We start from the raw sequence: 18,434 nt of genomic DNA, 5'->3' as shown, positions 1-18,434 counted from the left end.
ATTACATCATTTACGAGACCCCAAACCACTCAAATAATCACTTCCTTTGGGGACCTCAAACTGCCAATCCTCTTTGAACTAGAAAAATTGTTTCCAGACCCAAACTCCAAAACCAAAGGAGGGAGGGTGGAAATCTTCTTCTTTGCTGTCCAGACCTCTGACCCCCCCACATGCCTATATACCCTACTGCCCACCCACCATTTTCATTTTTTAACCTATGCCTGCCTTGAACTCTTCTTAGCTTCACCCACCCCAAATTTAACACCATACTGCCCTGCTCAGCCTTCACACTTGGGTCTTATACTTAGATTTCTCCTTTCGCAGGCTCCTGGCCTTTCTGAATCACTAAATACATGGCAGCCACAGACTTCAATACAGATTCAAACTATTGGCTGGAAATTAATCTGACCATCTTGGATTGAATTAAATTGGGACTATTTTACTCTATGCAAACCCAAATTTGAAATAAATTATTTAAAAAGATGATCTCCTAAGTACATACAGTGTTTTGTATGCCACACGTGATGTCTGAAATATCAGAAACATAAGAATTCTGGATCTTCCTAAACGCTTGTTGCAGAATTCCAGTGATTACCCCACATGTATAATTAGAATGGAATGAGAACAGTATAACAGACCAGGATTGGAACAATGCACCCCGCTCTTTCATCCCTGTACCCTGCCATAAGGGGTGTATAACATTGTGTCAATGCATGAGATTTAAAGGGAGGTGTCACACCATGCTCGAATGTGGCACAACGTAAAAACTGGGCCAGGCGGGGCTCTGATCATCTGTGTTTTCTCAAGCACCACTGAGATGGGAAAAGAAGAGAAAAAAACATCACCCACATAAAAGGGAAACAAAAAATGTGACAAATATAACAAGAAGCTGATTAAGGCGGTGGGGGGAAATTCCAGGCAGCTCAGATTGGCTATAAATACTACAAAACAGTGCAGATCAGTGGATCAGAGAGTGCTAGGAGAGGAGGAACAGAGATCGGGAAGAGCCCCTTTTTGGCTTAGTCTGCACTCTATGCCTCTCGAATATTCTGCATTGAAATGGTGCTTAACCACCTAAATTCCAGATCCTACTGCTATTAAAGGATCAGTCCACCCAGGAGGAATGAAGAGGCCCTATGGCCAGAGTCTGGTTGTGGTTTATTCTTATTTTTATCTTTTATCATTCAGTATCAACACATCACAATAAATAACATGGACATTAGATGAAAATTCTGCACACATGAGAAGAGCACCCTGCCCTGTCCAGCTTTGAATCTAAGAGGTGGGGGAGCCTAGTATATATTAGGTAGGGAAGATGGAACAGTAGGTAATTAGTCATGGTTAAGGGAGAGATGAAGATGAGTAACCAAGAGGTGTGTGTGATGGTTTGTTTAAATATAGACGTAGACGTGAGCCTAATGGGAAGAGGGGATTCCAGAGGGTGGAAGCAGCTCTAGAGAAGTCTTGAAGCCATGCATAGGAAAAGGTGATAAGCGTGGAGGTCACTAGTAGGCCTTTGGAGAAGTTAGGTGGGTATTTATGTAGAAGTATGGAAATGTAAGTAGGGCAGAATGCATGAAATGGCCAAAAAGCAAAGCACAGTAGCTTGATTTTGATTCAAATGTAATAAATAATAAATAAAAGCCAATGAAGATGTTTGCAAAGAGGAGAAGCAGACGTTGTCTGATATGTCTCATATTCACAATCAATAAAAGTTTCAAGAGATGTGAACATGAGTATTAAACGCATCAAATAGAAGTCATACTTTTTTCCCTATTAGCCTGTTTTGCTGTATGTTATGTTTAGAAATTAAATAACATACCTGTTTTTTTCTTTGCAAATGCTTTCTATTTCCAGTGCACCATGCAGACAACAATTAACAGCCATAGCACTTGCAGTGTTGAGAGGGTATCCCCAACCAGGACTGTGGGATTATGGTCTGCACTGGGCAGTCTGGAATAACCCTGGTGCCTAATGGATAGCAAAGTCATATTTTGACATAACTGTTTGCAAGAAAAGAGGTTTTGGCACACTATTTGACTCAATAAATATCTATGTATGTAACTTTAATGGCTCATGTCAACATGTGTATTTGTCAGTTATTGTACTTGCTACAAATGCAGCAACTGACACAGAGACCTACTTTGCCTGCATTTCCAATACACGTTCATAGGACATGCTGTATCCAAAAATGCAAAGCGTTTCTAAATCAGTCTCTGAAATGCCATGTGTATTGGTAAATTTAAGTGAATGGGATTTTGCTGACCTGCTTTTGATGTACATTTTAAATATATGCCAAATGCAAGAAAAAAGTTGCTCATTGGCATGAATCCTAAATGAGTTTTGTTTGAGATGTGTTAACTGACTTTCATAATAGACTTTCATCAGATAATTGTTAGTAACTGAATTATTTCTTTTGATTGCAGCATTTGCTCTTTATGTTCGTAACTACTTGTCAATAGTTCCCAACGTTCTGTTTCGTAATGCTTCGGAATGCATAAAAGTCTCTCTTTGCAGTTTATGGTAGACAGGTGCATTTGAAGGCCTGAAAAGTTGTTGAGATAAAGTGACTTTGTGAAGCCATGTACTGCACTGCTGTCATTTCAAGGTTCCTCACCTATTTCTCACATCACCTGCAGCCTATTACATTTCCTAGACTTTAGAAGTGCTTTGCTGCGACCTACTTTTCCCAGGTCTGTCAGGCTGAAACTGTGTCCCTCCAAGCCCACTGCCTAAATTAGCAATGCAAAGAGCCCTCCCTTTCATTTTATAATGCTGTGGATGTTGGTAGGATGACTAGTCGGCCTGTACGGGCTGCGTTGGGCCCAGTAATGAGGCTGCCGCAGTCCTCATTCTCCTTCAATCAGCGGCTATGCCTGCTGGTTTGTTCCTGGGATGTTCTGAGAAAATTGAAGGGCTCTGGGGATGCACTCACGGGCTCGGTGGACACACATTTCTAAGAGCCTGCAAGTTGGTCCCTGAGGCGATGCTCTGAGGGATCTCACTTTGCACTCAATATCTCTGCACGGCCTAGTAAAAGACTTATGCATACTGCAAGGCGAAGTATACAGTTTCTGGATACACATCGATTTTATATACTACATGCCAATCAAATAGTTTATTTAAGGGAACCTTTTACAAAGCAAACTGTCTGCTGTTGCTAACCTCTTCCAAAATTCTAGCTGCCTGATTTTGCCAACCTCTATGACCATGGAGTCAATACTCGAAATTCAAGTGTGCATTTCAAAATGTTTGAATTTAAATACCTTTGAGAAAGGCATCCACGACTGACACGACTTCTTGGCTGGTAGTCAACCACTGAACTACTTTATTCTGAGCAAGTGTGGAACTAGATATGTTGGGAAGCTTTTAAAGTGTACCTGAACTCTGGAGATCTTAAAAAATGGTTTGTTGTGCTCTGGAGCAAGAGTAGCTCCATACATTTAATTTATCTCCATAAAGTCCAATTTTTGAGATACTCCCTCTTTCTGTTTTTAGACTTTTTGGTGCCGAAATCCGGGCTGCAAATGGAAATCAGGAATATCTGACGAATGGGCCTTCACAGAAAAAAAGTGTGTAAATAGTCATTGCACACGTTAAATGTCATCTCTTTAAAGAGTCCCTCAAGCAGTATACTCTGTCCATGACTGGTGGAATTTTTTCATATAGAAAACGGAGAGGCGTGTATGGATTGGTGTGGTGCAATTTAGTAGAGACCTGAATGGTGGGATGTTCCAAATTCTTAAAGGTGTTAGTAGAAAAGAAGACTCCATGTAGTAAGTGTTGCCCGCTTTCCCCTATCTAGTCTTGTCCATGATAGGCAGCATTTAAAGTTGTTGACAGCATTTCCAAATATTTTGAAGAACACTTAAAAAGGAAAAATGCACCCGGAGTTGTAGAGGGCATGGCATATACCACAGTGTTATAGATTTACCCCAATCTCAAGCCCACTGTGCCAGTTATACCTTCCTGTGATTCCACCAGAGATAAAGAATAGGGTTCAGGAATTATATCCAACAAGGGGTAGCACTTAGTCTAGACTTGGAGTAAAGAAAAAAAGTATATGCTGGACCTTGGATCCAATAAACTCAACTGGGAGACAAGGATTCAACTGTAGGCAGGGCCAGGGTATTGGATTTCTCTTCATTTTCTGTACCATAAACACAACAAGAAATTAGAAGAATTTTCTGAAGTGTGATAGGCAATCACTTATTCAGCTGTCACCAAGTGTCCCCCATATATCCTCCATTGCTATTCCAATGAAATCAGAAACTTGAGCATTTCTAATGACTTTCCTTTTGCGAACGATGGTCACCAGAACCAATGTAAAGGGTGGAACGAAACTAAAACCTATGAGGGGTTCTTCCTGCTGATGATTACAAAATATCAACATGACTGGTACAAGCAGAAGGAGTTCTGCATCATCCCACATTTATTTTAGCCCTAAATATTTCTCTTACATAACATAACTTCTCATCTCACCTTTGAAGAATATCATTGAGCTCTGCAGAATATCTCGAAGGAAGGTTGGGACAAGGATCGTTAACAATCATCGTTACCAGTTTGATCCAACTAGAACAGTCAAAAGCCCGTCTGAAAGTACACAGTTCATGGAGGATGCAACCTAGAGACCTGGGAAAAGAGAGACAAAAAGAAATATGAGTTCATCCTCTCTAAAAGTTCAAACAAAATATTAGTCCTTGTGCCACACCCTTAGGTAAGCAGAAGGCAATAAAGTGTTGTGTTCAGGTACAGACCGAGGTCTCAAAAAGGAAGGGGGTTTACTGGCATTTTGTAGAGAAGAACACTTTATTAGTAAAAAACATATACCGTGCTTCCCCGATGATAAGGCATCCCCATCAAATAAGCCACCCCCCGATTTTTGCTCAAACAATTAAAATAAAGCACCCCCCGCAAATAAGACATCCTCCGCACATGAGTGACTTTCAACAATAAATGTGTACTGTAGTCTTCTTCATGGAAAAATAAGACATCCCCCTGAAAATAAGACCTAGGGCATATTTTGGCATTTCAAAAAATATAAGACAGTGCCTTATTATAGGGGAAACGGTATTATTATGCATATCTGTGTACATAGATCCTTCTGTATCATATCAAAGACTAAATACCTGGTACATACTGTATACAAATCACACACATTGTTCAAAGAAGATAAGACAGTCTCACGTTCCGACCGATTTCGCATTTCTTCTTCCTCAGGGGAAATGGAGACTAGGTGTGTGATATGATGTAGATCTGAAGATCTATGTGATGAAGGATCAGCCAAGGTGGACTGGAGAGGTTCCTTGGATATAATTCCCAATCCAAAACAAAGAGACCCAATGGATAACCAATGGTAAAGAGTTGCTAAATGCAAAGACTTAAATCTTAGCATAACTGCAGAAATCAATCTGCCCACCAAGAGCAACAATAAAATCATTGGGTAGACATATGAATAAAAAATGCTTCATTCATATTTCCCATATTCACCACTTGCAGACATCAAACAAAAGCAGCTGCTTTCTGGAGGCTCAGATAATAACGAGTGATTGCAGACGGAGTCTCAGGGACACAACTTGGTCTTTTCCTAGCAAAATCTGGAGTACATAGTGCAGGAAGATGCCAACAAGCATGCCACGGGAGGGTCATAGATAATTTGGTAATTTGTGTTATTTTTTTACTTTTAAATAAAACATTAAAAATCTTTAGGACTTTTTTCTGATAACAGATTGATACTTTTTTTGTTCTCCATTTTTGCTAATCTGATCGCCACAATTAAAATACCTTATATATGAAATGGTGCTCTATTTTAAAAGGTGACGGTCAATGCTTTGATGACCATACCTTATTTACCATAAACTGGTGATCAGAAGCTCTGTTCATGTGAATGGAGTAATTAATCCCATTTTCGAGCCGGGGTAAGTGGTTATATTTTATTAATAATAACTTTTATCATTGTATCTCAATTCCGATCTTTGTATAGGTTTATACAAGTCCACAGGAAAACGAAAAACAAAAAATAAAAAAATCATCTCTACTCCTAAAGGTGATAGGTGGGTAAATGTGGCCACCCTTAAATGGTTAAATAGTATGAAAAGGAGAAGAAAAAGACGGGGTTTGCAGCCTTAGGTTTTTTTTAAGCAAAATAATTGTATTAGAGACTCAATTTCATACAAAATGTGTGTAGAAACTAAGTATTTATCCTAGCCCAATAAACTGCATGGGGAAGGGATACAAGTACTATACAGAGATTTGCTAGCGATTTAGGGTTAAACCATTGAACCTCAACCTAGGTCTCTAATACAATTATTTCGCTTGAAAAAACCTAAGGCTGCAAACCCCGTCTTTTTCTTCTCCTTTTCATACAAGTCTACAGGAAAACCGGATGCAGATAAAGTGCAGTCTAGAAGGAGGTCAGCTGCAAGTCATATTCACTTTTCACATAACTAGAAGATATCTCAGACACATAAACTAATATACTTAGCCCACGTCCAAAGAAATCAGGTAAGATTGGATGCTAAATTCCCGTTGTTATATTTTTAAATGGGCCTTTAAGTAGCCAAATCTGCTACCTCTGGCACCCAACCTTCACCATGGAGTCTGTCTACCCATTCCTGGCTTTTTAAGCTGATTACAGCAAAGTATTTATAAAGAACCTAAAACATTTATATGCAAAAATTGATTTTTTTAACTAATGAAAATACATTTTTTTATCACTCAACATAATGAAGAAGAAATCTGCTGCCCTGCAGAAGCTTCCCACCATTAGCTGCGTACACACGTGCAATAATTATCATTGGAAACGAACAACTAACAACCGTTGTCCGATAATCGTTAACAAAGGTGCACAGCGACGCCAATGAATGAGGATTGTCCCTGAAAATGAACAACCGTTCTGGCGGATCCGTTTGCTATCTATTGAGTGTAAGATCGTTTAGTGATCGTGGAGGGTTCTGCAATACAATTTTTCCTTTACATGTCACTTCCTGCATCGGTCAAACAATCGAATCTAGTGTGTGTACATTATTGGTGGATCGTATCATTACAGCGTGTACAGAATTGTGCACAATACGATCATTCAAATATAATCGAGCATAATCGTTAGTCGTTCGTTTTTCTAACAACAATTATTGCACGTGTGTACCTAGCTTTAGGCTGACGTCCATTCCCCACTAACTTTGGTCTACAGAAATCAGGGCTGCACTTTGTGCTTTTTTCTCAGCAGAAATCCAGTTCCTATTTTCGCCCATCACACCGAAACCCAACCGGCGCATTGCCAGGTACACAGCAGAAGTTCCCAGGCAGCCTGGAGTGTAAGGGACATAAATGGATCACCTAATAGCAGTGACTCGTTAATGTGACAGGATATATACTGCTTCATCAAGCCGGCTCTGCTCCAAGAAGCTTGTAATCAAATTATGGTGACTGAGAGTCTGATACATTTGGAGCTACAGGTTAAGGAACCCAGACGGCAGCATAGATCATAGCAGAGGGAGCAGGAGGCTTTTTTTTTTTTTTTTTTTTTTACAGTAGAACGCCAGAATAAAATGAGCGAAATACACAATTGAAATACACAGCTGACAAATAATTTGCAATTCTGTCTAGCTACTTTCATGATTCATGTAGAGGTAAGAGGGTGACACCATTAGATTGTAATGCCATGTTCAGACTGGTGGTGAGGTTGCATGGCAGGTAACTCTTCCTTATGCCACTGCCATGGGGAGGATGCTACATGAAGCTTCTACTAATGGCAGTCCAAATGAATGGGGGCAGAAGTGAGTGATTCAGTACTGGGTAGCTGTCAACTCTGCTAACCCCAATTTGCAAATGCTTGTTTTGTTGGTTTCCAACCATCCTTGCTTTGCTTTGACAAAATACCAACTGCATTTGAACATTCGTTCCTGCTATGGGTCTGAACCTTAGTATTAGGGATTATAAATGTGTCACCCCTTCCCCACCCCATCAGGACGCTGGCTGGATAATGAAGAAGCAGTAACACCCCAAAACATTGTAAGCTTGGCTACTTTCTATCTTTCCTCTTTGAACATGTGCATGCAGCAGGGGCCCTAAATCTGGCACCTAGCTGGCCCCTAATTCAGTGCTTTTGTGGAGTAGAATACCAACATGGAGGGAAAGATCAAGAAGGATTCAGCCTTTTTGGCAGCTAGTAATATAGATAAAAGCCCTAACTGAAGAACATGCTGCAAAAAGATCCTCTCCATTGTAAGCCATTGTATGTGACAACACAAGAGCACAATTAGGAATAGGGGATGAAGTGTTGTCACCCTAAAAGGAAGTGACTGAACAAGGATCTGGTGGCGATTCCCAGTACTGTTACGCTAGACTGCAGAACACCCCCCATTCCCCTGATCTCCCAATATGTAGTCCAGCAGGGGAGAATTGGCCAGGGATGACATCATTAAGCAGGGTTGATGGAGGTCGTTGGATTTTTGGCAGGGCCACGAATATTTATCTGTATTTTGCACACTGTAATGTGTAATGTTCTTTAATTATATAAGAGAATTGAGAACTATATAAGTGATTTAATTCCAATATTCATTATTGGGAGCAGAAAAATGAGCCTGATTTTTGGTTCTGATATTTTCACATCAGATTGCCCTGTTGCTTCTAGAATGCTGTACCTGAATGAAATTTCTCATGTTATATTAGGAACAGGTGTTCTGTCACTGTACGGGCCCCGTGTTACCCCAATTATCTTCCCGCTGGTGGCTAACTGACAGACTCATTTCCCTGCTCTCTCAGCCGCATCCTTCCTGAGCTCCTACTGTGCCACTCTCCGGCTAAAAATACCTGCAGGCCTCCTCTAATGATCCCTGCCTAATGGCACAGCCAGGGATACAACAATGACCAGGTACACAATGACAAGCCGGGTACACAGCTGGGTATAGGAGAAGTAATGGAGACCAGTGGTGGATAATAAACGCAGAATGGGGCAGCTGTAGGGGGCATCAAAATACAAAGGGAGGGGCATGTGCTGCAACAGATACCATTTCCAGAAAGTCTTATTCTCCGAGCTGGGAGCTTTTGTATTCTGCTCAGGAATAAATTCTTTCAAAGTAATTCATACAAAGATATTCGCTGTCCCTGTACCTGGCAGCATTGTTTTCTGATTTGCCACCATGATGGTACATGGAAAGAGTTGTCACCCAATTTCTGATGGGGAAGAGAAACTCTTTTTAGCACAAAGTAGGCAAATGACACGCTCAGCCACATCTATATAAAAATATGCAAAAATGATTGGTTAAACAGACACATTTTTTTCACAACTATTTTTTTTTATATTCACTTCAATTTATAAAAAATAATTTATATTTATATTCACTTTTACATTCAAAATACCAAATGGAATAATTTAGAGGCTGGAAGAAGGATTGGTGCAAAATTATACTTTTTATTAGTAAAAAATATATATTTTTAAAGAGGTGTAAATATTCACCTAAAAAGAAGAACAACTGAGAGGGAAAAAAAAAAGACTTTAATCTGAAAGAAGGACAGTCCCTCCAAATCATGGAGAGATGGGAGGTATGAAGAGGGACAAATTAGGGACAGTTGGGAAATTCGGTGAAGGACAGTCCTTTCAAATCACAGACACGGTAGGCTTGAAGAGGGATAGTCCCTCCAAACCAGGGATAAACTAAGAGTTATAAAAAGGGACAGTCCGTCCAAATCTGGGATAGTTGGGAGAACAGATAAGGAAAAGTCCCTCTAAAACCAGGCAGTTAGGAGGTAAAAGGAAGGGCAATTCCTCCAAATTAGGAGCAGTGGGGAGGTATGAACAGGGACAGTTCATCAAAATCAGAGACAGCTGGGTGGTATAAAGGTGAATAGTCTCTCAAAATCGGGGACAGTTGGGAGGTATAAAGAAGGACAGTCCATCAAACTCAGGGACAGTTGGATGGTATAAAGAGGAACAGTCCTTCCAAATCAGGGGCAGTAGAGAGGTGTGGAGAGAGACAGTCCATCAAAGTCAAGGACAGTTGGATGGTATGAAAAGGGATAGTCCCTCCCGATTAGGGACAAGTTTGGAGGTATGAAAGAGTACACCAAGGCTTCCAACTGTTCCTTCTTTGAACCCTAACCTAATTTTCTAAGTTGCCCCTCTTTTTGGCCTACTTTTTAACTACCAAAAGTCACAGCATCAAACTTTCATCCAGTATTTATTATTGTACTCTCCTTCTGGCTGAGGATGATACTTAACGTCTGTCTTAGTAACTGCAGGTCACTGCCATGTAAGAATCAGCTGTGATGTTTGTTCAAATCCTTGGAATGAATTGTGGGCATCTTATCTCTTAGGGTAGGAAGGAAATGGAGGGAAGCACATGTAGTATGAGTCCAGACATCAGTTCAGCTTCCAAACGAGTCTGAACCAACATTATGGCATTTCCAAATCCAAAGAATCTTAGATAGCCTGTACAATAATAAATAAAAAGTAAGTTTCTAAAACACTCACACAAGGGTTGGAATAAACTGCACCCCATCCCTGCATGGTCTTTAATGTCAGCAGAAAGAATTGCCTCTATGTCAGGCATAGCCATGACAATTATATTAAGTTTTATTTTCATATATGAACAGGTAATCTGACTCACTGACACATCAGTGCTGCATCATCTGCCCTCTAGACAATTGTTGTAGAAGAATATAAAGAATTGGTGACAAGGTTCAGTCTGTCACAGCCCTGCTGGGGATGGCAGGAAATCCTCCCTTGCAGCAATCATTTTTGGAGTCGCCCATTCATCTGTGTGTAGGACAGAGCCTAGATTAGAAAACCTTCAAAGTAAGGAAATATGTTGTAGCTTTAGTTTTAATTCATTTTGTATTTCAGTTTATGCTTTTCTTTATTCTTGTATAAATATGTCACATACCCGCCTCCCCTCCATAAGCTGTCATCCCAGTCAAGCTTACAAATAGTTCTTTTTGAAGTTCATGTTACAAAAAAAGTCATTCCCAGGAGGATTCACTGTAAGCGTTGGATGCGTCTAAGGATGACTAAATGTAAGTCTTTGTCATTTTGATAAATGTGACCTTGGCATGGAAGAAGAGAATCTTCATTGATTAATCCCCCCAGTCTTATTATTCGGATGCAGGGACTGAGACCGTTGCACCAATGTATGTGTCAGTCACTTATTTAGTAGTATGGTGTCAGTGGGATACAATGGCGGGTGGGTCATGTGTGCAAAATTCCTTCATCAATCAGTGGACAGCAGGAGGTGGCTGGGGTTTTGCTTTGTACACGATTTCTGCATCTTTTGAAAAAACTTTTTCTTGCTCGTGAAACATTGAGAGGATTTTTATTTCTTCATGCAACAGAAAGCATGTTTTGCTGGACATGGTAATGCACATGCCATGGTGCATGCATTGCAATTCATTTTAAATGATGACTCTAGCCCTCTATTAAATTAGTGGACACTGTACTTGCAGTGCAGTAAAACAAACATGAGTTTTGGTGCATGTATTAAAAAATCAGCCAAACGCTAACACACAATCATCAATGCAACGCATAGTCTGATTTTGGAGGGCAGTGGAGATTGCAAAACTGACAACTCTATACCCTTGGTTGCCAATGTCCAATGTAAGATTATAGTTGGTCTTTTTGGTACATACACAGTGCTCATCTTGATTGTTTTATATATTTATATCTATTTAAAATTTACCATAAAAACCCTCAAAAAGCTTAAAAATGATCCAAAATAATGGCCTCCTCCTTATTGGGCAATATATTTATACATTTCTTGAGTTTCTTTTATGCTTGTGCATGCCTCTTTACGCTACGTTGGCGAGATGAGTTGTATATGCACTTTGGGGGCAGCGCATTCATTTAATGGGTCTCTAATGCAAAGTTAAGAACATGCCGAACCCTCCAACATACCATCATAAATGTGAATTGAGAGACATAGGCAAAGCCATATTTATTAAAATTCTCCAAGACTGGAATAGATAGACAATCCTGGGTGAACTTGTGTGATCCAGTAAACCTGCAATGGATTTTTTAAAATATACTTTGTAACTATTTGGCAATTCTTTTCAATCCCGGACTAGATCTATTCCAGGTTTGCTGAATTACCCAGGTACACCCATGATAGTCTATCTTCCCCAGTCTTGGAAAGCTTTATTAAATCAGACCCAATGTGTTACAGGGCCCTGAATTGGCCAAAAAAGGGTCAGGTATGTTTTTTGTGCCTTGAGCATCATGTGTGTGTTAATAGGCATTCCAACATGTATATGTATAGGTGTGAGTGGGTAAGGTCCGTTTTACCTACTTGTCTTGCCCCTATATATCGGACTTCCCAACCCAAAAATTCATGTCAGTTGAAATCAAGCACACACCCCTGAAGTCCACTCATCAATCACCGGGTTCTGAAAAGAAAATGAACATACTTTGGCAATTGTCAATAGTGACATCACCAGCCTGATATCTACATTCATGAAGCGGAGGCCGCCATCTTTCCAAGCAATAGTGCTGCAATCCTGGCCACAATCTGAATTTGAATGATGGCGGGGTGCTGGCACAGAAGAAAGCAGTGGGCCTTCGTTGTCGGTCATGCATGTGCATAGGCAACCTCGGGTAGACACAGACATCATGCAACTGGAAAGTGATGTGCAATTTCTTGATTTCTAGATAGCGATGTGAGTGTTGTAATCTTCTGCCAACAAAACTAAGACAGGAACTTGAGGTTCTTGAGGTTCACCAATAACATTAACATTTATCATTATACTAGCAAACCTAAACCTACTTATGCAGTGCTACATGTGAAGTTAAAATCTGGCATACTGCGAACCTTGGATATAAAAAACTTTTATTCTCCTTTTTTACTAATATAGACGAATGTTAATTTCTGACCTTTGCTCAGTGGAATGCATAAAAAGTAGTGCAATGATTGATGTTTGATGTTACCGGGGTTACAGTGATTAATGCAAATACAGATCTCGCTGTTCTGATTCTTTTATGCACATGGTGATGTGTTCTTATGCTGTGATGGTTTTCCTCAAATTGGATTTAAACTCTGCAATTCATTGCCATATTCAGATATTAAATTATATTTCTATATATGGAATTCTAATCTCTATATCATGATTTTTATCATATCACCAAATTCATGGTAATACACATCTCTTCCCACTAGCAAACCCATTCCACCCATTCTCTATTCTTTGCTGTAAATAGAGAATGAGGATGTGCCACCCCCTACAAACTCAAAAGCCATTGTGACGGACTCAAAGCTGGAGACTTTCCAAGTACAGATGTCACCAGGGGAATAAGTGGACGGAAATGTCTCTATATGAGCCTCCTGTAGCTGTTTGGCTAAAGTAGGGAATGGCCTTTATCACTTTGTACTCTGCTCTGTGGCCTCATTGGAGGAATTTTCCTATACTTACTGCCTTGAAGATAGCAGACATGGTGGCCCCAACAACTTTTCATTGCTGTCTATGTCCCAGTTGAAAATTTTCCATCATTTCCATTTTCCTTCTCTCTGGCAACGGAGAGGTTACAGGAATAATTGTAGCTGTTCTACAAATGTTTGAACAAGTTTCCTGTAGGGAACACGTTCCAAGGTTTTAAATCAAAGATACCCAGATACAGCGGGCATTTGTATTTTAGGCCCACAGAGCACGGACACCACAGTCAACCGAATCTAGAGCAGAAAATCTTCATAAAAGAATGATCACTGGGTTACTGTTCCACAAATGATCAGAGAGCCATTCTTCTTTTATTGTCACCAAGAACATTATGGCTCACATTAAAAAAAGACAAAAAGAATACATAAAAGTCTACACAAAAAAACCTGCTGAATAATAACAGCAAGAAAAAAATGTTCTTCCATTGAAGAAGATGCATGATTTTAGAATTATGTCACCACGTCATAGAGTTCTGTTGTACATATTGTATTCTTTCCAAAAAATAGTTATATGAGGGCAGGATGTTATTAGAGGGCTGCATGTTGAGTAGAGGGGTAGCTTAAGGATATGGATGAGCAAAATAGAAGATGAAATGCTGCAGCGTTGGAATGGAACAGACGTGGGCCACCCCACAGTTCATTATAATAACATTTCAAAAAATTTCCACTTTGATTTTTTGCGCCATAGACAGGGTTGCTTTAATGAATGCATAAGAGCTTAAAGATTGTTTTGTTTGAAATTGAGCTTTATATGTCAGTTTTGAATGAAAATATAATCAGCATTAATAAAAAATCAATTATAAATTTGGAAGCAGAGATTATTGTAAGATAGGGGGTCCTGGCAGAGGAATGGAAATTTCCTGGCTGGAGATGATGTAGCTGCGTCTTCTCATGAGCTGTTAATTCCATCCTGTGCAGAACACAGCTCATCTATAGCTACGGTTGTGTGTTGCTGCCAGACTTCTGTGCTGTTTGCTTCCAAGCTCTGATATTCTCTTTTTTCATTCACTCAGCGAGCGTTAGAGAAAGAGTGGGTGAGAGAAGGCAAAACTGGATGTTGATGCCAACTGAATTCCGTGAGTCACAATAACTTATCCCTTTATAAAAGTTAGGAAGAGCTAAAGGGAATGTGTGTTCCTTGAAGTCACTGTGATGCCAGATTTCCAATGCATTCTGGTGGCTCTCAGAAGTCAGAAACTGATCAAATGTGAGGAGCAGATTGGTTGAATATAATCTTTGGACCAGATCAGATTACCACTGCTCTGATTTACCTGATCAATCCTTTGGATATTTCTGACCTCCTACCCGTTCATTTACTGGTAAAGGCTGCACATTACTAGAATAGAGAGTTCCTGGACCCTGGCAAGTAAACAGGACCAGAGCTATCCAAACATCATGAGCAAATTGGACCTCTCAGGTCTATTTAAATGACACTAAATATCTTTTTGGCTACCTGTAAGGGTGATATTCTTTCCATTGGCCAGCAATGTAAAAATCATTATTCCTACACTAATGTACTGTGAGTTGTGGATATGCTCATTATAACAAGGGTTCCCCAAAATCCCAGTGTTATTTCAGGCCGAGAAAGGCTGTTCTAGATGGTAGCAGGCAGGTTAATGCTCCAGAACACTCAGAAGTGAAAAGGATCCATGTGGGTTAAGGTCAAGTCAAAAGGCTGGGTTATGATAAATCAGTAGGATCCAATTTAGGATTGCTCACTCTATAGTTTTCAATGAAAATTATATATTCTGATCTAAGCATTGTCAATTTTTCCTATCTTAGTCGGTTAGTTAGTATGTTTCGTCTCTGATGTTGTGCGCATTTCTCCAGCATTTCCGGGATTTCCGCCTTATATACTTCTAGGAGATTCCATTGTCAATAATACTTAAAAAATACTAATCACCATGTTAGCTGGTAAAGGTAAAGAGGCTCAGTTTTATCCCCAGGTATGAAGGGATTTCACAGATGTTTTCTTCTAATTCCTGGAAATGGTTTTATTAAATCAGAAAATATCCTTAGAGATAAATTGGATGAACGTAATCACGAGAGAACTCAGAAAACTCCTCTCAGCACATGAGCGTGCAGAATCCTGTGGCCTGTGCCAGGTTTGTCACCAGTTCATCGGCGCTCATTAAGGTACCAATGTGCAATATTCAGTCCCCCAAACCACATCCTTTCCCTTCCATATTATCAGGTATTTCATTATTGTGCATACACACAGAGGATCAAGCATCCAAATAGGATTCATCCAGCCATATTCTGTTCTACATCAGAATTTGGTAGTGGTGGATGGAAGGGAACTTCAAGCCCTTGACAAACTCAGAATAGAATAGAAGGAAAGGAGAAAAGCGGCTCTTTTTGGCAACACCAATTTAAAACATCTTAAAATTTTTTATTAAACTTACTAAAATACATATATTTGAAACCAACATTTATAAAACAACAACAGCTTCTCTATTTTAGAATTTCAGTTCAAGTAAGACTTACTTATTTAAGTTTACCACTCTGATCACCGTTCCTCTTATACAATTATCATTTCTATCATGATTAAATATTTTTTATGTTTAAACACAGAAGCCTCCAAACTTGCTATTCTTTGGTTTATCACCTCCCATCTGAAATATACAGGAAGTTATTTCTCTATTTTCTCCCCCTGGGTTAATATACCAAGTAAGTCTATGCTACTAAATATTCATGCATGTGATTTATGCAAATTATTGTACATACATATACTTACTAATGTAATCCTTTAAGGTCTCAAAATCCCCTAAGGAAGCCCACCAGGGCAAAACGCGTTGGGAGAGACTATGATTGCCCATTGTATCTGTATTGACCCTTAATCCATCAAACACCTAATATGTGAGAGTGTTCTTTTATTGTTAGGCATGATAAGAACTGCAGCTTTCTTATTATGAATGTTGGTTTCCAAAATATGTATTTTAGTAAGTTTATTAAAAGATTTTAGAATGTTTTAAATTTGTGTTGCTAAAAGGAGCCGCTTTTCCCCTTTCCATCTCTTCTGACATGGTGTTTAACAATTGGCTCAGCAACCACTTAAGTGGTAGTTCCTAAACAATATCACTGTGGGATTAGTCTTTCTTTGTAATATTGTTAAACCCAGAAAATTAACAGAATGACTGGCTGGAGATAAGTTAACCAATTCTTGATGTTACTAGTCACCAGTAGGTCAGACAGTCTAAGATTGCCAATGGGGAAGATAGAAATTAGGCTTTAATTTTCCTGAAAATTCTGGCAAATATCAGAAGGTTTCATCAAAATCTCATCATTTTGGTAAAATGCATTGAGACAATGGGGAAGCAAAAGCTTAGATGGTTTATGATTATGCAATGGTCTGTAAACAAAAGCTAGCTTGCACACCCCTTAATAAAAAAAAAAGAATGGATCCAATTTTTGTTATGCAAATAACCATCTTGGTGAGCAGAATTGAAAGTCCCACTTTCAAATTTTACAAAATGTTGCTGGAAAATTTCGAAAAGTTGCATTTCTCACATATATATAAATATATATATAGCCTATAAAGTATTGACAGAAAAGGTTCTTTAATGTATGAATTTTCCTCTTCCTTATCAGTCATTCAGATATTGAATTGTTTGGATAATTTAATCAACATGAAATTTCCAAATTGACGACTTACACCTGTATACGTGCCCAACTGGCCTTCCACACAAGACTTTGAAGGGTTGTGGATCATGTGGCCAAATAATAAATCCTAACTGGGTCAAATTGGCTATTTTTCCAATAAATGGACCATAATTAGTCCTAAATGTCTTCACATCTACAATTCCACTTTACAGTGTAGGTAAACCCAAACGGAAAAATATATTATATTATAGTTTATTGAAACATAGTTCTGTCTTTAGACACCCTTCCAATCCTAACATATATATTCTCTGTTTCTGTTCATTCCAAGAGCAACTGCTGAGCTTCACAAAGTATTTTGATCGAACAGAAAACAAGTAAGGAGCCCATGCTGATCTGAATCACAGCCATCAAGCTATGGGTTATAAGCCAAAGCCAAGCCATTGATGAGATGAAGTATAGCAATACATTACAGTCACTGGATGGGTGCCTTTCATTGCTATCCAGGCCATTTAACTTATGGTACATCAAGAAACAGCTTGTTAAACGCAGATAAAGGGGGTGGAATGGTGTCAGGCTTTCTTAAACACACTGCCTCTTGATTTGACATCTTTATGTCTCCTGTTGACTCTCCGAAAGGACATTTATCTCACAAATGGAGGGAAGATTTAACCTATATACCTCCAGAAGATTAAAGAGCAGCAGACAGCCTTTATTTCAAACATCGCCAAGCTGGATATGTAATGAATTCAGATAACAGCCAGATCTAATAAACAAGGAGTAATTATTGGACAACTGGGACAACATATCACAGAGAGGACACATTGTACAGGCCATTTGGACAGCTTCTAATGTTCTGAAAAATGTACAACTTATGTGGCTTATGGGGCAAAAAAGTTACACAATATATTTATTTGTTGGACCATCTTGCAGTTTTTTTAAGTTTGCATTGTTGAGTAACTGAGAACCCTTCTAAAATTTTACCCCTTTTGTATTGACTACCACGTCTATAATGCTGTAGCTGTGGTCAGTCAAGACCCCTCATGGAGAGTTATCTGCCCACATCCCATCCACAGTCTGAAATATTAGACCAAATACAATGCATAGAAATCCATTAATCTTCAATAAGGCTTCAATAAGTTTATGCTATGCAATAACATTTTGTTCAGAGTTGCATTATGATCTTGTATTGATGATGGGAGAGACTGCTGTGAAAAATGTTCTCCAGTACATCCCAAAGATTTACAATGGGGTTAAGGTTTGGACTCTGTGGTGGCCATTCCATGTGTGAAAATTATGTCTCATGCTCCTTGAATGGAAAAACTTGGTCATTCAGTCTATAAAGATAGTCAGCTGACCTCAATTTAGGAGACAAAACATTGCTGAACCTAGACCTGACTAACTGAAGCAACCCAAGAT

At 39.2% G+C, this 18,434-nt stretch overlaps 1 protein-coding gene across 1 annotated transcript in view; it reads right to left on the bottom strand.

Moving 5' to 3' along the window:
* The window catches only part of LOC140338480 (serine/threonine-protein kinase Nek11-like), a 161,017-nt gene that overhangs the window by 78,184 nt on the left and 64,399 nt on the right, over nucleotides 1-18,434 (bottom strand). The window contains exon 6 of the mRNA XM_072422716.1: nucleotides 4,483-4,632. Coding sequence (XP_072278817.1) covers nucleotides 4,483-4,632 — 150 coding nt within the window. The remainder of the gene's footprint in view (nucleotides 1-4,482; nucleotides 4,633-18,434) is intronic.

This window comes from Pyxicephalus adspersus, chromosome 9, assembly GCF_032062135.1.
Source record: "Pyxicephalus adspersus chromosome 9, UCB_Pads_2.0, whole genome shotgun sequence".
Lineage (NCBI taxonomy): Eukaryota > Metazoa > Chordata > Amphibia > Anura > Pyxicephalidae > Pyxicephalus > Pyxicephalus adspersus.
Note: the sequence above shows the minus strand (reverse complement) of the source record. Positions and strands in the feature narration are given on the sequence as shown.